The following is a 22,710-nucleotide window of genomic DNA, read 5'->3' on the forward strand; positions in this document are numbered from 1 at the left end:
TGTAACTGCCAACAATTATGTGAAGCTTAGCACAATATCTTGCTTTATAATGTTTTCCTTCTTCATCCACTACTACTCAAAATATTATTTTTATAATTAACTTTGTGGTACATCCTTAGCATTAATATCAGAAAATGACAAAATGTCATTGTGAGTTCCAACTTGACTTACTCTCAAACATAAACTCTCCCTCCTAACTAGGTGTAAGTGTAGGACTCTTCATAAATACTCCATCATGTCCTACTCTGATACCAGACATTCTTATCCTAATGTGACTTCTAGTGCAATTCCTAGGAGTAATTCTGACAGACTTGATAAATACGGGCCCTGTACGTCTCCGTGATAGGCCTTGTGATGCCAAAGCCAACCAGAAGCAAATTAACCAACTACAATTCTTATCTGCACCTTTTTTCACTAAACCACCTTTGCCTATCACTTTGGTCCTCTGAATCCCATTTTACCTGTGCTCACATATTCTCACGCTCACCCTGCTTGCTGTGCCTCTATTGTTACTACTCCCACCCATGCTGTGCTACTCCAGTGCATAATCAAGCTTTCATTCACCTGAACACATGCGCCTGGAATCTTTACTAGATCCACAATTCTCCAAAAAAACCTGGTACCCGTACCTCTTTCAGTCCTGTTGTACTCATATTAAACCTGGCCTTGCACCTTTCACCTTTTCCTTTTATTTCTCCTCCTGAATCTGTCACACCAAGTCTGTGTGTCTATTGTTTTTTTTTTTTTACTACCCTTGATACTGTATTACACCAACATGGCATACTTTCATGCACCTGTATGGGTATGCCTTGAATAGAACCCCAATCCACCACTTTTATGCACCCAAACCTTTTTCAGTCCTGTGCATAAACTTCTGCACCTCTTCAATTTCGTTTTTTCTGTACGACACTCAGAATAACAAACACAGGGCCTCTAAACACAGGTTATGCCTCTAATATTTCTGCTCACGTTGATATTGTGCTATGTCAGCATGTCACTCTTTCATGCAACAGTATGTCTCTGCCTGACACGTTTACAATACCCTCAATCCGCTATGCCTCTGCTCACCTTGATATTTTTCAGACCTGTTGTACTAACATTAACCCTCCTGCACCCCTTTCACTTTTACGTGCATTTCATAGGTATCACACTGGCTTCTGAGCCTCTGCTATTTCTACTACCCTTGTTACTTTGCTACACCCAACATGTCACGCCTGAGGCCTGGCATCTTCGTAAGACCCCTAGTACTCCACCACACCCCTGGCGCTCTGAACTTTCCCAATCCTGTTTCACTTACCCATATACCTTTCATTTTTATCACCTCTGTATCCTGACTTTCTCTAGTCCTGTTGTACTCACGGTAATACTTATGTGTGTGTATATATATATATATATACACACACTGTATATACTGTATATATCTTTCATATTTACTTTAATTCTTTCAGGGATTCCTTTGGGACTGCACTTTACAAGATCCTAAATTCATTACTACGCCCCTGCACTTGGACCTTTTCCAGTCCTGTACACTCCCCTCTGCACCTCTTTTGCTTCTTTTTGTTCCTATAATTGCAGCAACATGTCACTTCCATTCACTGTTATGACCATGTTTACAATACCCTCAATCCACCATTCTGTTGTACTCACATGTATCCCCCTCTGATTTTTACCTTCAAGTTTTAGACACTGCACTCTGAACAATGGACACCCTGGTCACTGAGCCTCTGTCATATTTACTTGTCCTTGATACTGTGCTGCACTAACATGTCACTTTTTTAGTCACTTGTACACGTGCCCTGGCACGTTTACAAGACCGCCGAACCACTACTGCCCTGCACCCTGCGTTTTTCCCAATCCTGCTGTATTCATATTAAAACATGCACATGGGCCCCTTTAACATTTACTTTTGTAAAGAGTAGGGTGTATCCCGAAGTGCAGGCCAAATTGCCCTACATGGCCGAGTCAGTCTGCCCCCTTAATCATTCCCGGTCTCTAATTGGCTCTCTCTTTTACCACTTCACCACACAACAGTTAATGAGTGGTGAGTGTACTTATTTAAAAATGGCTGCTGTCACATCATTCATGTGGATCCCATATGTTAGTTGTGCTTGAAGTGCTTTGAGTAATGAGAAAAGTGCAGGATAAATGGAAAGAATTATTATTATTTCTTAGGCACTGCACTCTAAACAATGGACACCCTGGTCACTAAACTTAGGACAAGTGGTGGCTCCGAGGCTAGGGATCTGAACTGGCAATCGGGAGGTTGCCAGTTTGAATCCCGTAAATACCAACAGGGACTCTGCTCTGTTGGGCCCTTGAGCAAGGCCCTTAACCTGCAGTTGCTGAGCACTTTGAGTAGGGAGAAAAGCGCTATAGAAATTGAAAGAATTTATTTATTTAAACCTCTGTCCCATCTGCTGCCCTTGATAATGTGTGGCACCAACATGTCACTGTTTCATTCACTTGTATACATGTGCCTGGCATGGACCCATCACACTTTCTAATTCTTTTATACTCACATGTACCCCTTTCACTTTTACCTTCATGTTTTACGCACCGCACTTTAAACAATGGACACTGAGCCTCTGTCATATCTACTGCTCTTGATACTGTGCTGCCCCAACATATCACTCTCTCATTTACTTGAACAGTTTTACAAAACCTAGCATGTTAACAAGACTGCTAACCCATCACACCCCTACACACTGACTTTTTCTAATTCTGTTGAACTCACATGTACCCCTTTCACTTTTACCTTCATGTTTTAGGCACTGCACACCAAACAATGGACACCCTGGGCACTGAGCCTCTTGTAATGTCTACTGCCCTTGATACTGTGCTGTACCGAAATGTCATTCTGCCACTTTAATACTTGAGCATGGCATGCTCACAAGATCCCCAAACTACCATGCCCTTGTGCCCTGACGTTCTTCCTTCATGTTACACACATTTTAATACCGATCCCTAATCCCCTTTTACTTTTGCTTCCTTTTCTCCTACACAGCACTCACAATATCCCTGCCACACTGGCACCTGAGCCCCTTTCACCTGCTCCGCTATTGCTCACCTTGACACCTGCGAGTCTGTGAGACACAGACACACACACACACACACACACACGAACGCTCTCCCTGCCCCCAGGCCTCTCACACTGGCGCAGACCGCTCCACTCCGGGCACTCGCACACCTAGACACCTGCTCCTCCCTCGTTGTTGGATTTCCAAAGCTTTGCTTAATCACTCAAGCCTGGGACACTCACCCTGCACTTTGCTTCCAATTCCCCATTCTTTCTTTTCGACCCACCTACCCGTTCCCGACCCCGTTGTAATTTCACGTGCAAACAGCTCTAGTGTAGATCACAAAGACAGTTTGAGTCGAACGGGAGTTACCTCAGCGCTCAGACCTGCGGACGAAACGCCGCTCCCAGCTCTCGCTTTTTCCCGGTCAGTCAGCTCAGGTGCGCAGGTCTCGATGCTCGACCTTCCGATTCACAAACCGTGTAAACGGCAGTGAACAGGCTTCAACTCCACTAGGCTGTGGAGCAAGGGGTCCACGGAAAGACGATTGTCATAGGGGTGGCCCCCTCTCTGTTTGCATTTCCCTTCCTCTGAACGTCCCCTTCCTCGCAGTGGATTATGGGAGCAGTCAGGCGCGCAGCATTCCAGAGAGCGTCCCGGGAAAGGGAGGAGGTTCTTAAAGAAACACAAGCCGTTATACCTCAAGGGAGGGAAACGGAGGCCGAGGTGAGCGGTGACTGGAAGGAGAACTTGCTACGAACAAACAGAATCACGACTGTAATTTATTCTGATATTGTTAAGAAGTTCCCGCAAATGACAGCGAACCTGTTGGGTCAAGTTACACGGGCTTTCTCTTAAGTGCGCCCTCTTAAAATAATAAATCCGACCCGCAGCTGGATTGTGACCCGAGGGGTCTGTGATAAGGAATGAAACGCGGTGTGAGCTCCCACTCTTGGTTAAAATACATCCATCCATCCATCCATTATCCAACCAGCTATATCCTAACACAGTCAAGTGAAAAAAGTAAGTACACCCCATGGCAATTGTCTTTTTCAATATTCGTGAACAGGAAAACAGGAGATCTTCGTGCAGTTCCTACATGTAATGGTGATATACTTGAACAACTGAGGTGTCATCATACCAAGATCAAAGTAGCTCTCTAAGGCCTTCAGAAAGAGGGATGATTGTGAGTCTGGGAAGAGATTTAAAGGTGTTTTCACACCTAGTTTGGAGCAGTTGTTGTTTTCTTTGCGTTCTGGAGCAATTGTCACCATAGTCCAGTTCGTTTAGATGCGTGTGAACACACTAATTGCACTTTGGTGCGGACCAAAACAACTGTACAGAGACCATTTGGAAATGGCTGTCTCTGTGCAGTTCCAAGTGAATCCTAGAGCGGTTTGTGTGAGGTACAAATGTGATCTGAGATGGAACCGATCTAACTACAGGAAATACTGTTAATTACAGGAACTATTTGTACTGTTAATCAGGCATAATTTAAAACCACAAATGCATACAAGTTTACATAAAGCAATTTACACAAGCCAGTCAAATTAACTCTAGCTCTTGATTCAGTCTGAGAGCATTTTTATATCTCTCATCATCAGACTGGTTAGCTGTTGACCGTGTAAAAAAAATGCATACAGAGTTGGTGAGAAACAAATGCCTTTTTTTAGTCGACTTACAATCAAACCTATTAATCTTAGACTGAAAGTGTAAGTGATGCACCCAGATGTGGACAATGGGTGGCCTATTAACATTCTCAAGTGAATATTATTAACCAGTACTGTACTTACAGGCCTAAAGACAGCAGAAATGTTATTTGAGACAACCTGAATAGAGGTGATCTTCAAGCTATTGGAAAGTAAATACACAACATCATACAGTGAAATTACATTCATCCTATATGTCTACTGTCTCTAAATGAACCTGAGGCACATCACTGTATACTTTCAGCAGAGCATTCCACAGAGTCGCCTTTTTGTAGCATGCAAAATAACACATTTTCATGTTCTCTTTTAGTAATGCGATCAAAGACATTTCATTTACAGCACTCTGTTTGATAAATAAAACCAGTTAATCATTGCAAATGTGACAGTGCACAAGCACAGCTCTTTATGAATGTTCATGACAATTTTTTATGGAAAAATACCTGGTTTTGCCCAATGAACAAAGTCAACGACATATTCGCAGGGCATTCATTTGGAGTTAGATTCTAACCTAATTATTGTCAGTTCTGTTTTGCTTCAATGTTTGCTGTGTAGTGAGAAGTCAAGCAAAGTGACACATTTTATTGGATAACTAAAAAGATTACAATATACAAGCTTTTGATGCAACTCAGGCCCCTTCTTCAGTTTGCTGTGTGAAATGCAACCGAACTAATCAGAGCCTGAAACAAAGTAATTATCTCTTAATGTGGCACAAAGCAAATGGACTATGATTGTGAAATCACCTGAAAAAGATCGGCAAATGTTTTGAAGTCAATCATTCCAGTGTAAGGAAAATCATCAACAAGTGGCATAGATTTCAAATGACTGCTCAGCCCCGCAAATTCAGCCCAAGAGCTAAAGCTGGCACAAATCAAAGACAGCAGTTCTGCAGAAGAACCTCATACCAGCTGTGAAGCATGGTGGTGGAAATGTTATAGTTTGGGGTTGCTTTGCTCCCTCTGGGCCTGGACAGCTTGCAGTCATCGAGTCAACTCTGAATTTTGCATCATATCAAACTGTGCTTGAGGAGAATGTTAGACCATCTGCCTAAGTCAAAGTGGAATTGAACTGGAAATGAACATTCCAGCATGATCCAAAGCACACTAGCAAATCCAACAAGGAATGACCCGGAAAGAGGAACTGGACAGTATAACACCTTCATTTGTAGGCACTATTTTCATGAACATCTACTGTTTACCTGTTCAAATATGGTGAAAAATGTCAACAGTTTTTGGGGTGTACTGTAATTACTCAGGCCGGTGAAAAATAGCACCACGCACAAACACTATCGAGCAGTAACAGTCGGAAAACAAACCACAAGAACTGACAGACAGCTACAGATACCCATCAAATGAAAGAATTCCTTGCAGAGTGAGACTTGCCAAAATCAAGTGAAAAGGCAGCTGATAAATAACAGGAATGAAAAGTTTCAAAGTGAGGGAGAATAACAGTGTGACAGGAAAATGGGGAGCATCCTGCAGGACAGCCCAGGAAAAACAAGGGGCGGTGGTTCTGCCCTCACTGGGATCAATAAGACTACAACCACAGACGAATGGCTGGCAGCAGATTTTGAAAAGATGAGGGTAAATGCATAACAATTTCTAATTGTTTGTATTAAACTGGCAGAGAGTATCTACGACAGTTTTAATTGCTGTGTTATGGTTTTGAAATTAAAATAGAGTTTCTTTTTATTGTTTACTAGTCACATTACCTGTCAAAGACAGGTAATAGAATACATTTTAAAATGTTTTCTCTTTGATGTCTTCTGTACTATGTGTGCCTTCAGTGTTCCTCATATGCCTTTCCTTGGTATTGTCATGTGTCTTCTCTCACAACCGCATTCCTATAAAGCCTGCTTCTCAGAATCTGTCATTTCAAGGCACCTTGCTTTGACTACCACCAGTGGCAGATGGACCCACATTACCCGCTGTGAAAACGTCATTTGTTTTCTTGCGAATACTTCCTGTCTTTGAAGCAGACTCTCAGCATGCCTCCTACTCCTTTACTCGTCCTTGTGTGTCTCAACCTCTCTTACCCAGCACTTCCTCATCATTATAAATCAGACTGACCAGCCAGATTGCTTAGGGGGACCTGACACACACACACATACACACACACACACACAGAGTAGCCTTTTGTTAGTGTGTGAATGTGTGGCCATAACCCAAATCTAATGAGAAAGCAGTCATAAGACCATAAGAACGTTGTCAAGCAAGAGGAGCTTATTCAGTTTTCGTTTGTTTAGCTAATAGCTTATCTGTCTCAGTATCTAATCTAGGTACTTCTTAAAGGTTGTCAAGGTTCTGCTTCAACTACATGCATTGGTAGTGGACTCCCAGAACTCTTAACGCAAAGAAGTGCTTTCTGCCTTCAGTGTTAAATGCATTTCTCCTTTGTAATCACTGGTGTCCTCGAGTATGTGATTCACCCTTCAACTGAAAGAATTCTGATGGATTGGTTTTATCAATGCCTTTGAGAATTTTGAAGACCTGGATTACAGTCTCTACTGCTCGAGACTAAACAGGTTTAACAGTCTGAGTCTGTCACAGTAGTGCATGTCCTCAAGTCCTGGGATGTGCTTAGTTGCTCTCCTCTCCAAACCTTCAAGTACTGCTCTGTATTTTTGTACCATGCTGACCAGAACTGCACACAGTACTCCAGATGTGGTGTCACTAGTGCATTATTTAGTCTAAGCATAACATCCCTCAATTTATATTCAAGTTTTTACTATGTAACCTAACATTTTATTTGCCTTATTAATGGCTTCTGCCCAATGCTTAAAAGATGAAGATGTTGTGTGTGCAATAAAAATCTAGCGTGTCTAATAAAGGACATACCAATCTGCTTAAGCAAGGTCCTGGATTAACACGTGTTTGGGATACAGGAGGGGCAAAGACCCAACAGTCCAATACAGGACATATCTACTTGCTTATACAAAGTCCCCAATTAACCAATATTACATGCTTTTGGGATATAGGAAAAGAAAAACCAACAAATGTTTTATGAACATAAAAGCAGCACAAAGACTATGACAGGGCCAAGAACTGGAACTTGAGCTATGACCACTGCTACACTTTGCTGCTGTCATTTTATATTACTAGTAATGAAATCTGTTGTCACCGTACACGTTTTTTCATGCCTGATTTATCTTTTCTTCAATTTAGGTCATTTAGCTGTTTCATATTGTAACCAATTGGCTCCAGCAGACCCCCGTGACCCTGTAGTTAGGATATAGCGGGTTGGATAATAGATGGATGGATATTGTAACCAATGACAGTAAGAGGTTTGTTACAGGTCAAGGACGTGTAGTTATTATTTTTTTCTTAATTGTATTTATCTTGTAGGGAATGGCATGTTATTGTTTCAGCATTGTGGGTTTCAATCCAGTGTTGTTTGCCCCAATGTGTATGCTTATTCGCCATCACATGATTAAATTTCAGATATAAATAAAAAAGAAGGTCTTCACTTGTTAAGCTACTCTTATACAGTAGATAGAGATAGATAGATAGATAGATAGATAGATACTTTATTAATCCCAAGGGGAAATTCACATAATCCAGCAGCAGTATACTGATACAAAGAAACAATATTAAATTAAATAGTAATAAAAATGAAAAGAATTAAAATAAAATTAATGTTCGCATTTACTCCCCCGGGTGGAATTGAAGAGTCGCATAGTGTGGGGGAGGAACGATCTCCTCAGTCTGTCAGTGGAGCAGGACGGTGACAGCAGTCTGTCACTGAAGCTACTCCTCTGCCTGGAGATGACACTGTTCAGTGGATGCAGTGGATTCTTCATGATTGACAGGAGTTTGCTTAATGCACGTCGCTCTGCCACAGATGTTAAACTGTCCAACTTTAATCCTACAGTAAGAGGGCAGTGCAGGAATACAGTGGGTAACACTGTAGTCTCGCACATGTAGCTTCCCGGATTCAAAGTCCTCTACTCAGTCCATACAGAGTCTGTATATCTTCCAAGTGGCTGCTTGGTACTCCTGTTTTTTTTTTTGGTTTTTTTTTTTGCACATTCCCTAAGATGTACAAGTTAGGTGAACTGGTGAACCTAAATTCCTCTGGGGTGACTGTGAAAGTGTGAATGGACCAGTATCCCATCCAGGGCTGTCTCCTGTGCTGTGCACAGTGTTGCTAGAATAGATTTTGTTATCATTTTATTTTATATTGCATTAAATAGGTTTGAGAATGTTAGGTTATTTTTTTCTTGCAGTCATGTTTGATTTGGGAAGTCATAGGGCCGTCACATTTTCAATTTTATCCATCCAAAAATGTAATTTTTACCACTGTTTTTAAACAGAATTTTTTAAATCTCTAAACTTTCAGGTACCTACATATTTTATGAAGGTTATTGGTGGCTCGAGTGTATCCTGACATCTATGGACAATGAAGCAAAAGCCTGCCCTGGATAGACATCATAGCACATACTCCCCCACTCACACATTCCTGTGTGTAATGGAGGTTCACCAGTCAGCTTGTCTTTAGACAATGGAAGAAAAACAGGGAAAACTCACAGAAGCATTGCCAGATTGTACAGGTAAGCTCAGCTGGGAATAAAATCGGCACTCCGAGGCAGCAGAACTGTAATCTGCAATAAATTAAATTAAACACACCTTGAATTATGTTAAACCTACATGTCCAATTTAAACTTAGTCAAATATTCTGTCTATCACCTAACCACTTTGTCCAGTTAAGGGTTGCTGGGTGCTAACACTATTGTCAGAATCGAGGAACCAAGATGTGATCTAGCTCTGTGCAGGAGGTTAGTCCATTGCAGAGCACACTCATCAGGCCTGTTTAGAGTTGCCAAGTAGCTTAATAGTCTGTCACATTCATTTTCAATAACATAACGCAATATTTTAAAACTTTCAAATAAGAAAAGTATGAGTGACTAGTGACAGGGCTCTAATAGGACAAGCAGAGTTTTGTAATTTGCCTTGTTGCATTGGCTTTGTATTTTGCTATTGGAAACCCTTCAGTAAAGAACAAAGAAACGGTGTTAAAAGGGTACATACAGAGTACCTTGTGTGTGTCAGAAAGCTTTTAAAGCTCTCTCAGTACTGTATGCCTGTTATGAAAATAAAATGGGTTTGAAATCAAATGGATGGAAACAGCCTCAAGGTTTAAAGTAGTAATAGGTGTATAAGAAGGTATGAGATGGAGCTGCCTACACAAGAGAAAGGGCTGAGCAGGTTATATATAGATAGACAAGAGCAGCAAAAACCCTTGTAGGGGCCTCGGTCAGAATTCTCTTAGGGTAACCCACTGTGATTCAAGATGGACACCAAGTCCTATCTATTGTACATTTTTCATCCCTGATTGTAGCTACAGAGGGTGATGTGCACTGCGGCACCGTAATACTACTCAGAACCACCCTCCCATAAACACTCACACACACACCCTCCCTCATAGACAGTTGCTCATATGCATCTGTTCAACTCCCTGAAGCAAGGCACACACAGAGAGGTGGCCCGCTAGTATCTGCCTGTTTCTTTCAGGTTTCGGTCAGATGACTTTTAATCACACATACGCCCACGACTGAAAGTTACTTGGATGAAACATTCCTCCTGGCACCAACACGAGGACCAAGACACACTCAGAAAGTTTGATCTTCAACTTAAGCAAGCCTTAATGAACACAAGAAATTAGAATAGCAAGCATCTAGTGTATCAGATCATCTTGAATAAAATAAGGCAAAGAAAGGATCAGACATGGAAAATATGAAAGCCTACTTGTTGTTTGGTCGTTTGTTAGTGAAGGATCCCTTAGCAATTTTGGGGAAGATGTTTGTCAGATGATGTAAAGAAAGAATGAGAAAATAAAACAATTCTTTAAAATGGAACACAGGATCACTTGAGGCACCACAGAGGTGTGAGCATGGCAGCCTTTTATCACCACTCCCCTTTTCCATCGTTCATCATTTCTCAAAGTGCTGCAGATCATGTGCTAGCCTGGTTTGCTGTCCCTTTAGCTTTGAAAAGATGAGAGGCCTTTATTTAATAAAGTATCTATCTATCTATCTATCTATCTATCTATCTATCTATCTATCTATCTATCTATCTATCTATCTATCTATCTATCTATCTATCTATCTATCTATCTATCTATCTATCTATCTATCTATCTATCTATCTATCTATCTATCTATTGGCTCTTTCCTTCTATGTTAGGTCTGCATGCTACTGTGAAAACTGCAAAAGAGCTTTCTGCCCTTGTCCGTCTTTAGCATGATTGTTAAGCTATATTAGGACAGTCGGGTCCTTGGGTTTCAGACCTGTTCAATATTTATTAAGTGTCTTTGAGTAGGAAAATAGCCCTAATGGGCTCAAAAATCTCAGAGTGACACAAATATGGTCCTACTCTTTGGAGTAGGAGTGATAGCATTTTATCGGTTTTCCTATTTTTAAAAAACTACTAACTTCACCAAGATTTAGGAGAGCTTGTGCTGTTGGATTGTTCTAACTTATTAAGAGAGGCCATAAGATGTTGTTTACGCAGTGATCAAAACACACATTCGGGGAAAGGCAGAATGTTTCGGAAATGCTGGACAACTGTGAACTTATTAGAAGATAGATTTGACAGAGATGGAATAATATTCGTAACAAATCTTATATGTTAGAAGCCATGCGCTGTTTGCCAAAAATGAAAGTGTTGGTAACATTACATGTAAAATGCAGTTTTGCAACAGTGATAATTTGTGATTGAATTTTGAACCAAACTTTGAACAGCCTTGTAATGCTTGAGGTAATGCACAGATTCATACAAATTCCCACCACTCCATGAGGTATGTTAAAGCAAGTTGCATTCAGGCAAATTCGCATGCACATAAAGATCATTGTCCCAGGTGTGGATGAGCACACATAGGAGTGATATCATAGTATCACCACACAGGTGCTCATGAATGCAAACTGTACTGTAGTAGCAGCCTATTACCCTGAAGATTGGCGGGGTAGAATGGTGATTGACAGTGAAATGTCATGCAACTACGCTAAGCTCTGCATTTCATGAACCCCTGGAATATTCGTATTACACTTTACCAGCCCATCAAGGTTCAAGAAGGCAGATGGAGACTCCTGGGGCAATTGACAGTTAGAGATTCACAGAAGATAAGGGGTGATTCCAGATAGTGGCACGACACAGTCGAGGACAATCGGAAGCACTGGAGGAGTGAAAGCAACTTCAGAAACAGTGCTGTGGCTAGTTTTGGTGTAACTGTTACTTTACGAGGTGTTTACCATGGCCATAACAGCAGGAAGGAGATTCTTCTGAAAGTATGGCTGTGGGTCGTTGTTAAATAAATGTGCCAGTTATCGGGCTTAACTCTCAGTTTTGTTTGCGTGTCTCTGTCTTTCCATCTTGTTCTTGTTACAGTATTATTCTTGATGTTATTAGGAATTGACAATTACATGCAATTTGGCACAAAGTCCTACCTTATTATTGTGACCCGACATTTGCGCGATAGACATATGCGCGCCGATAAAATAGCGTCGATTAAATCGCTCCGACAAAATCGCGAAAGTTTCATTAAATATGAATTACTAGTTTAAAGCATATATAACAATGTTTATTTTAGAAGTCAATATTATGAGACGCGGCATGCCATCAGCACGGCACGCAGATAGTCCTTTTAATCACGGCCTGCATATGTAGGAAGAATTGCAGCAAGGGCGTCCCACTTTCTTGGCCTCTCTCGCGATTTTATCGGCACGCATTTGTTGAAAACCAGTTAGCGGGTTTGTCGGCGCTCATTTGTCGGTCGCAGCTTTGTCGGGGCGCTTTTCTCGGTGAATGCTTTCTTCCTTCATCTGCTGTGAATATTACTATTATTTTTGTTATCATTTTTTTGTGGTAAATCCTTAGTGTTAGTATCAGAAAACTACAAACCATCATCATATTTTCAAGAAAGCCAAATGATCATAAGTACTACTTTGTAACTCAGCGGGGTACGTTCTCAAACGTGAACTTCTACTCCTAGTGCAGGACGCTTCATAACTGCTTCTCAAGCCCATCTCCAGGATAGGATAAATGCCATTCCGAGGAGTAATTCTGAGGTGCTCGATAAATATTGACACTGATCTCTACAGCTTTTCTAATGTCTAGTTGTTGCTCCACTTCAAGCGTGATATTAAATCTCTAACCTCACCTATGCAAGAAGGGTGAAAGCTCATTATGATACCACATCTACTATTTGTCTTCATGCCTGGTCAAAGATAAGGCTTCGTACTGTACTTTACTTCTGAAAGCTTTCTTAGAAAACACAGTTATGTAAGTTTCCAATGGAGCAGGAGCAGCCAGTGAACAAAACCAATATGGCTTGGAGGAATAGGATGCAAACTGAAAAGCACAAATCAAGTCAGTCCACTTCAGTATATGTAATTTGGGAAGAAAAGCTAACACCCTCCATCGTTTGCTTTGTAAGCTGCAGAAAGCGAAGGCAATAACCACAACAGTGCAGGGGTAAGCTTTAGGTGGGCAGGAGTGAAAAAGCAATGCCATTCCAAAGCCATGCGGGGTACTCACTCAAACACTGCAGCCCATTTTTTTTCTGCAGTACTTTGCTGCAGAGCGTGCATGTGGCCCAGCTGGAGAAAGTGCCTGGGGCCAGCTGATGCTCAGTGCTGGTGTTTGTTTTCTCTTTCTCTTTCTCTTTTTCTTTTTCACGATTCTTACCCTAAAAGATAGAAAAAAAAGTAATCTTCAAGTATACTTCTTTAGGGGTGACAGCAGCAAGGGTAAGCCCTCAAAACTCAATCTCACCTTATCCTTTTGGAAGGAGCCAGTGACTCTGTTCTTCAGAGAGCTCAGCCGTCGTTTCACTCTGGTTCCCTTTTCCACTTTGTCCACCTTTTCCTCCTCATCCTGTCTGTGGATGAGGCAAAAGAACACCTGAGCTAGGCAGCCTAAGCTGCGCAGCTTAGTCTCCTGTTTGAGAAGGCTTCTCACCACTCACCCTTCTCTGGCAACAAGGGGCACTTACTCATTGGAGAGGAACTCGTACCAGGTCACATTCTGTGAAGTTGACTGCTTGCCAGCTGACTGTGCAGTTCTCTGCTTGGCCCTGGGGAACAGAGAGTTCATATAAGGAGGAACTGGGGTGTACAGTTACTCCGCTGGTGGAGTTCTAGAGCAAAGACAGTGTCTACTACCCTGAGGTGGCAGGCCCTGTATTTCTCATTCTAGATTTTAGACAGTGATTTGGACTCACCCGTGGTATTGTTTTAATTCCTCCAACACCTGTTGGACCATCAGCCTGCAAAAGATAACACAAGGAGGAGAATGTCATATCTGAAAGAATACAGAGCAAAATCACCAGTGGTAAATAAACTCTTAAAGTATTAAGGTAAGAAACGTATATATGCTGCGGTGGGCTGGCACCCTGCCCAGAGTTTTCCTGCCTTGCGCCCTGTGTTGGCTGGGATTGGCTCCAGCAGATACCCGTGACCCTTCCATCCATTATCCACCGCTTATCCGAGGTCGGGTCGCGGGGGCAGCAGCCTACGCAGGGAAGCCCAGATATCCCTCTCCCCGGCCACCTCCTCTGAGAGGACCCCGAGGCGTTCCAGGGCCAGCCGGGAGATATAATCCCTCCAGCATGCCCTGGGTCTGCCCCATGGCCTTCTCCCAGTGGGGCATGCCTGGAACACCCCCAGGGAGGTGTCCAGGGGGCATCCTAACCAGATGCCCAAACCACCTCAACTGAATCCTCTCAATGCGGAGGAGCAGCGACTCTACTCCGAGTCTCTCCCAGATAACTGAACTCCTCACCCTATCTCTAAGGGAAAGTCCAGCCACCCTTCGGAGAAAACTCATTTCGGCCACTTGTATCCGCAATCTTGCTCTTGCGGTCACTACCCAAAGTTCGTGGCCATAGGTGAGGGTAGGAACGTAGATCAACTGGTAAATCGATAGCCTCGCCTTTTGGCTCAGCTCTCTCTTCATCACGACGGACCGTTGCAGAGCCCGCATTACTGCGGATGTCGCACCGATCCGTATGTCAACCTCCTGCTCCATTCTTCCCTCACTCGTGAACAAGACCCTGAGATACTTGAACTCCTCCATTTGAGTCAGTACTGTGCTCCCAACCCGGAGAGAGCATTCCACCCTTTTCCGGCTGAGAACCATGGCCTCGGATTTAGAGGTGCTGACTCTCATCCCCGCTGCTTCACACTCGGCTGCGAACCGCTCCAGTGAGAGCTGGAGGTCACTGTCTGATGAAGCCAACAGAACCATGTCATCTGCAAATAGCAAAGACGAGATTCTGAGGTCACTGAACCAGACCCCCTCCGCTCCTCGGCTGCGCCTAGAAATTCTGTCCATAAAACTTATGAACAGAATCGGTGACAAAGGGCAGCCCTGGCGGAGTCCAACCTCAACAGGAAACGAGTCTGACTTATTACCGGAAATGTGGACCAAGCTCCTGCTCCTCCTGTACAGGGAATGAATGGCTTGTAACAACGAGCCTTGTACCCCGTACTCTTGGAGCACACCCCATAGGATGCTACGAGGGACACGGTCGAATGCCTTCTCCAAATCCACAAAACACACGTGGACTGGTTGGGCAAACTCCCATGCCTCCTCCAGGACCCTAGCCAGGGTGTAGAGCTGGTCCAGTGTTCCCCATGACCCTGTAGTTAGGATATAGCGGGTTGGATAATGGATGGATGGACATATATATGGAAAGAGCATTTCCACTGTACACTACAAGTCAGGGCTCTCAAACACAGATCTTTTAGGGTCATGGTGACTGCAGGCTTTCATTTCTGCCACTTTCTTAATTAGCAGCCAATTACTGTGGTTAATGAAATATACCTTGTTGCTGTCATTTTCACTGAATCGCTTGTTATGATTCTAAAACCTAAATTGCTTGTTTTTTTTTCCTGAACCCACTGCCAGTTAACAATTAGTACAGTGCTGCTTGCACACTTCCCACTGGTACAACAGCAGCTGGAATGGCTTCAGACTTTCTCTGTAAGCAATTTTTTAATTAGAAGTCAATTCTTACTGTTAACAGTATGATAGTATGTGTACTTATATGGGTTAGCTGTTTAAAGTGTGGTCCATTAGCAGCAGTAATTGGATACTGATTAAGTAAGTGGATGGGATGAAAACCTGCAGCCACTGCAGCTCTCTCAGAAATGAGTTTCAAACCCCTACTCTAAGTGATAATTTAAAACTGGTGATTTTGCTGTGCACATGCACCTTCAGGGTGACACAGAAAATGAGAAGCCACTCTCTGACACTCATTTTCCATGATTCAGTAGGGCAGTGCTTATTTTTAGAATGCCCAACAGCCCTGCACTCTATAGGCAACATACATGCGACTCTGCTCCTCTGGCACCGGCCTCTTTCCCAGTTCTGTTTCTCTTTCTGTTCCTAAAATATAGAAAGGGAATTAGAAATTAAATAATCCACTCAATGTTAGAATCAAGTAACACAGGGCCCAAATAATGGCCACTGACCTTCTACTACAGGAATTGTCTCTAGGCTACATGGCAGGTGATCTGCAGCCACCTTGTTTGGCACTCGCATAGGTGACTTTGATAGGTCGTACTCTTCAGAGTCTTCTGTTTCCTGGTGAAAAGAAGTGTGGTTTAGCATCAAGTGAAGATTGTCAGTGGGTGAGAAGGAGCAGCACACAGGGCAGGGGCCGAGAGTGTGAAGTGAAAAACCTGTTTCATTGCATTCTCACATATGCAGAGTACAGTGGATTTCTCATTCGCACCTCCCAACCACCATTCACAATTTCACCCCTCTACAGGGCCACAATAAACAAACATTTTGGCATCACACAAAGCTTTCACTTTAGCCATATGTCATTCAGGTAGATGCTGTAGTGATTTTCAAATTTAGCGGTAGTACAGACCGCACTCTGAAGTGAAACAGGCATTACGCTAGAGTGAAGACGTGTGTTGTTATGGGTAGACATACTAGCAGAGTGTTAGGGAATGGCCGTGTAGGAGCACAGGTGTGATAGGAGACTACTGAGCCAGACACCAGCTGGGTCTGTGTGTAAGAAGACAGAGGTATGGCAGGAAATTGTGGCAGTGAAATGAAAAATGGGCATCTGTGTTTGTATATGAAATACAAAAGTCTGTCCACTTGTCATGTGATAAGCCATGAACTAATGAGGCTAGAACCTTGATCTTGGTCTTAATCAAATGTTTATGACTTGATATGTTCTGGAAATTGAAAACCTGGTTACCATGAGAGACCAAGGGATAACCACCATAATAGCAGAAAGAAAAAGTAGTGCACATACATCTGCTGAGCAAATCGCAGAAGGCAATTAATTGCTTGAGAATGAGAAAAAATAAGAAGACAAGACAATGAAACACATAGACGAGCAAAAAGCAATTCTGAATATAAAAGTTTAGGTAGTTTAGGTAGGGGTGGCATAGTGGTAGTGCTGCTGCCTCGCTTCCCGGGTTCTCCCTGCAGTCCAAAGACATGCAGGTTAGGTGGACTGGCGATTCTAAATTGGCCCTAGTGCGTGGGTGTGTTTGTGTGTGTCCTGCGGTGGGTTGGCACCCTGCCCGGGATTGGCCTGCCTTGTGCCCTGTGTTGGCTGGGAGTGTTTAGGTAGTGGCAACCTGGTGGCCATAAAAGGATCACAAAGTAACCTGTAAATTGTGTGTTTACAGCAAAGTGATTGAAACCAAGTGATAAGTTGCAGAAGGTGATTAAGGGACGATGAATGAGAAAGATAAGAGGACAACATACTGCGACACATAAGCAAGCAAGCAGTAATCCCAAATATAAAATTTTAGCAAGTGGAAACCTGGTGGCCATAAAGGCTCATAATGTGTCTAATATAATGGTCATGCTTTTATGGCAAAGTGTTCAAGAAACCAAGTGATAATCACCATAACAGCAGAAAGAAAAAGAAGAACAGCTAACCATCAGGCAAACAGCAGAAGACGATTAAAGGATGAACTATGAGAAGGAATAAAAAGACAAGACGATGAACTACAGTGGTGTGAAAAACTATTTGCCCCCTTCCTGATTTCTTATTCTTTTGCATGTTTGTCACACAAAATGTTTCTGATCATCAAACACATTTAACCATTAGTCAAATATAACACAAGTAAACACAAAATGCAGTTTTTAAATGATGGTTTTTATTATTTAGGGAGAAAAAAAAATCCAAACCTACATGGCCCTGTGTGAAAAAGTAATTGCCCCCTGAACCTAATAACTGGTTGGGCCACCCTTAGCAGCAATAACTGCAATCAAGCGTTTGCGATAACTTGCAATGAGTCTTTTACAGCGCTCTGGAGGAATTTTGGCCCACTCATCTTTGCAGAATTGTTGTAATTCAGCTTTATTTGAGGGTTTTCTAGCATGAACCGTCTTTTTAAGGTCATGCCATAGCATCTCAATTGGATTCAGGTCAGGACTTTGACTAGGCCACTCCAAAGTCTTCATTTTGTTTTTCTTCAGCCATTCAGAGGTGGATTTGCTGGTGTGTTTTGGGTCATTGTCCTGTTGCAGCACCCAAGATCGCTTCAGCTTGAGTTGACAAACAGATGGCCGGACATTCTCCTTCAGGATTTTTTGGCAGACAGTAGAATTCATGGTTCCATCTATCACAGCAAGCCTTCCAGGTCCTGAAGCAGCAAAACAACCCCAGACCATCACACTACCACCACCATATTTTACTGTTGGTATGATGTTCTTTTTCTGAAATGCTGTGTTCCTTTTACGCCAGATGTAACGGGACATTTGCCTTCCAAAAAGTTCAACTTTTGTCTCATCATCCACAAGGTATTTTTCCAAAAGTCTTGGCAATCACTGAGATGTTTCTTAGCAAAAATGAGACAAGCCCTAATGTTCTTTTTGCTTAACAGTGGTTTGCGTCTTGGAAATCTGCCATGCAGGCCGTTTTTGCCCAGTCTCTTTCTTATGGTGGAGTCGTGAACACTGACCTTAATTGAAGCAAGTGAGGCCTGCAGTTCTTTAGACGTTGTCCTGGGGTCTTTTGTGACCTCTCGGATGAGTCGTCTCTGCGCTCTTGGGGTAATTTTGGTCGGCCGGCCACTGTTCCATGTTTTTGCCATTTGTGGATAATGGCTCTCACTGTGGTTCGCTGGAGTCCCAAAGCTTTAGAAATGGCTTTATAATCTTTACCAGACTGATAGATCTCAATTACTTCTGTTCTCATTTATTCCTGAATTTCTTTGGATCTTGGCATGATGTCTAGCTTTTGAGGTGCTTTTGGTCTACTTCTCTGTGTCAGGCAGCTCCTATTTAAGTGATTTCTTGATTGAAACAGGTGTGGCAGTAATCAGGCCTGGGGGTGGCTACGGAAATTGAACTCAGGTGTGATACACCACAGTTAGGTTATTTTTAACAAGGGGCAATTACTTTTCACACAGGGCCATGTAGGTTTGGATTTTTTCTCCCTAAATAATAAAAACCATCATTTAAAAACTGCATTTTGTGTTTACTTGTGTTATATTTGACTAATGGTTAAATGTGTTTGATGATCAGAAACATTTTGTGTGACCTTGGCATGATGACACCACACATGTCAACAGCAAACGAGCACTACACCATCAGTATCTGCAGTCTGTATAAGACAGAGTCTACCTAAGTAGGTTCTAATCATTGGCACCACACCGAGACCACCATTTTCAAACGGTCTCTATACAGTTGTTTTGGTCCACACCCGAGTACAATTAGTGTGTTCACATACATCTAAATGAGCCGGACTCTGGTGGCAATCGTTCCAGAGCTCAAAAAAAAAAAAGCTTCAAACAAACTAGGTGTGAAAACCTTTAAAGCCCTTGCCAGTGCCACAGTCTTCATCAACCTTCTTTCTGAGGGCCTTAGAGAGCTATTTTGATCTTGGTGTGATGACACCACACACCTCAATAGCAAAGAAAACACCAGACCCTAGATATCTGTGGTTTAAATAAGAGAGGGTGCACCTCATCTGGAGCGCCTGATTCTAATCTGATGGATTTCAAGTCTTGATAAATGAACGGATGGACTTACTTTTTCCACGTGACAAATCTGCATTTTTGTTAATTTAGACTAAGAATGAATACACCATGTCATTTGTTCCAGTAGATCGCCTTTATCTGTAGTCACTGTTTACCTGAAGATCTAATGTTTGCCTGTTCCAATAGGTTAAAAAGTCAGCCATTTCCATGGCTTGTACCTTCTTTTTCACATCACTGTGTACTGCCAGTGCTCCAAAACTAGAAACATTAAAATAATTACAACATGCAGTCACAGTATGTATGTTGCTTTTAATAAATAAAAGCACTAACCGAATGACCACATGTAAAATGTCAAAGTGCATATATGAGCACTGATGTCACTGAAAAAGAGACTGCATTAGATGCTTGGATCAGTTAGATACAAATTAATTAAACTAACTGATGCCGTTTCTTATGAAAATGAAGCCCACTCGTAGAGTAGGGGGGAGATGGAGGCTCGCAGTGGAAATGATGAGAGGAATGGGCAATACATGAAGGCGAAGGGACACAAAGACACACAAGAATGTTTAGCGTCAAAAGGCAGGTGGAAAACTGTGAGCAAGCATGGTTTGATTCTGTGCTAGAACAAGCTTCCCACAATAACAACCAGCTTGCGTTTCATCAGAGCAAGTGACAACTGGTGTGTACAGCTGTTCTTCTCTCCATTCACCGCCATTCCACATGCAGACACGTACAGTGTGGCAGCCTACCAGTCTATGTGTGGCAGCAGCCTCAGGAGATTCTGAGAGTGCCTCCGGGCAAAGGGCTAAGGGATGTATCTGTGAGATAATTTCATTCCGTTGATCTTCATCGCTCTCAATTGCAGTGGGGTCAAGGCTTAACCTGAAGTGGCAAAAAGTAGAAGGTAGTTTACTTCAAGTAGAAGTATCTGCCACTGAGGTATTCATGTGTACCATTAATTAAACAGAAGACACCCAATAGTCAAGAAAAACGTATCTGCTTACCTGCGACCAATGCCCACTGGCGAGAGAGGAGCCTCCCAGCTGTGTCTTCTTGATGTAGACATTGATCTGACCAGCATAGGAAACATGTCACATTCTCCCCCAGTGTCCTCAGCTCCATTCAGGTCATGAAAATCCTCTGAACTACTACGCTCCTCAAAAGTGAAATAGTTTGCCATTTCAGCAGGGTTTGAGCTTCCCTGAGAATATAGTGACCCAGGACATGAGCTACTGTTGACTTCGGCCTGCAGAAACCTGGATGAAGAATCGGTGGTGGTGGGCTGCTGCATGATATCAGGCATGCCCAGGTCTTTGTAGTACTCGCTACCATGAAGTGCAGAATCCAGTGTAAGAAGGTCATCGACACTGCTCTGACTGTCTACAACATTGTCCTCGAAGTCAATGTCGCATGAAGAGTCATCCTGCAAAGGACAGAATGAGATGCAATAAGAAAATGCTCCTCTTGGAGCTCTGATCTGATTATAGATGATATAGGAATAGGACTTTATTTAATGAAAGGGAATGAATCACTCTCAGTTGTCAATATTCCAGGCTCTCCACCTCAGAGCTTCAGAGCCAATTGGACAGGTCTATACAGCAGAGATAACATTTATAAAACGAAAAGAAAAAAATATTTCTTAAAATGCACCTGCCTTCTCCTCAGATGTGCTGCCAAAGAAGATGTCTTCTGCAATTGCAGGAGGGGACATGGAAGCTGAGGAAGTGTTGGAGTACTCTCGAGAGCATGGCTTGCATTCCGACCCTGTGGAGCAAAAAGCATGGATATGATGAGACTGAGTGAGAGAATAATTTGGAGGTAACAATAATTAAGTATTTTGCTTTGCAGTGCATACTGAAATATATAAGCATTTGTTTTAGAAATGTCATGAAGAGAATTACTGAAATGGTTACATGAATAAAAGACTAGAATGTACTATGAGGAAGGTTGATGTAATACACAGAATGTAGCAGAAGATGATTAAGAGATCAGCAGATGTCCTGTAAACAACATGAGTGGACAGTTGTCACATACATGGGGATTTCAAGGGTGGTAGAAGAACCTAACAGATATGAGCGGAACAATATTCTACTGGAATAGACTTTTATATTTCAACTAGACATTAAGCCCGTTACACTAACGGGCGCTAGAACAGTAGTGCATCAACATTAGTAGAAGCAGTCTATATTAAATGGCAAGGGACCTTGGCCTCATTCTGTTTCTTGTCTTAATTTTTTTTTGTCAAAAATATTTTTGCAAGAAGCCTAAAGTAAAATAATAATAAAAATAAAATAGAAACGTATATGACAATACAGTAAGTATAATTAATATTACCTTAGTGTAAAACTTTGTAGCAATCTGTAAGACACAATATCTGAAGAAGATATTTAGGTACCTCATGAAATGTTTCTATAAAATTTCATTACAGACAACATTTCTTGTAAAAATTTTGTCTGAGTTTGGCAACAGTTTGCCTTGTTCAGTTTGCAGTTTGCAGACAGAGGCCATTTATCTGTTCTCATCCTCTTAGATCTGAGTGCTGCATTTGACACCATTGATCACAATATTCTTAGAAATCGCCTTAGTCAATGGGTGGGCCTCTCTGGCAGTGTCTTAAATTGGTTTGAATCCTACCTGGCAGGGAGAAAATTCTTTGTGAGTTGTGGTAATCAAATCTCAAAGACACATGATATCCGATATGGTGTTCCACAAGGCTCTATCCTGGGTCCGCTGTTATTCTCAATCTACATGCTTCTGTTAGGTCAGATTATCTCAGGTTACAACGTGAGTTACCACAGCTATGCTGATGACACACAGCTGTACTTATCAATAGCACCTGATGACTCCGACTCTTTCGATACACTAACACAATGTCTTATTGGTATTTCTGAATGGATGAATAGTAATTTTCTCAAACTAAATAAAGAGAAAACTGAAATTTTAGTAATTGGCAATAATGGATTCAGTGAGGTTATCAGAAATAAACTTGATGCACTAGGATTAAAAGTTAAGACGGAAGTAAAAAATTTA

General features: G+C 42.2%; 1 protein-coding gene and 1 long non-coding RNA gene across 3 annotated transcripts in view; one reads left to right on the forward strand and one right to left on the reverse strand.

Moving 5' to 3' along the window:
• arhgef18b (rho/rac guanine nucleotide exchange factor (GEF) 18b) overlaps window positions 1-21,427 on the reverse strand; it is a 66,587-nt gene extending 45,160 nt beyond the window's left edge. Inside the window, exons 1-9 of the mRNA XM_039766743.1 lie at window positions 21,335-21,427; window positions 20,685-21,103; window positions 20,430-20,562; window positions 16,195-16,306; window positions 16,051-16,108; window positions 13,941-13,985; window positions 13,713-13,793; window positions 13,493-13,598; window positions 13,256-13,406 (exon numbers count right to left, since the gene is read on the reverse strand). Coding sequence (XP_039622677.1) covers window positions 13,256-13,406; window positions 13,493-13,598; window positions 13,713-13,793; window positions 13,941-13,985; window positions 16,051-16,108; window positions 16,195-16,306; window positions 20,430-20,562; window positions 20,685-21,103; window positions 21,335-21,391 — 1,162 coding nt within the window. The 5' untranslated portion in view covers window positions 21,392-21,427. The remainder of the gene's footprint in view (window positions 1-13,255; window positions 13,407-13,492; window positions 13,599-13,712; window positions 13,794-13,940; window positions 13,986-16,050; window positions 16,109-16,194; window positions 16,307-20,429; window positions 20,563-20,684; window positions 21,104-21,334) is intronic.
• LOC120537651 lies at window positions 3,611-21,424 on the forward strand. 2 transcript variants are annotated; one of them, XR_005635366.1, is made up of 3 exons: window positions 3,611-3,743; window positions 9,062-9,272; window positions 21,346-21,424. It is a non-coding gene; the product is annotated as an uncharacterized LOC120537651 (long non-coding RNA). The 2 variants fall into 2 exon arrangements; XR_005635367.1 differs by lacking the exon at window positions 3,611-3,743 and adding an exon at window positions 4,861-6,306.
• Window positions 21,428-22,710: the final 1,283 nt, after the last annotated feature.

This window comes from Polypterus senegalus, chromosome 10 (assembly GCF_016835505.1).
Source record: "Polypterus senegalus isolate Bchr_013 chromosome 10, ASM1683550v1, whole genome shotgun sequence".
Lineage (NCBI taxonomy): Eukaryota > Metazoa > Chordata > Cladistia > Polypteriformes > Polypteridae > Polypterus > Polypterus senegalus.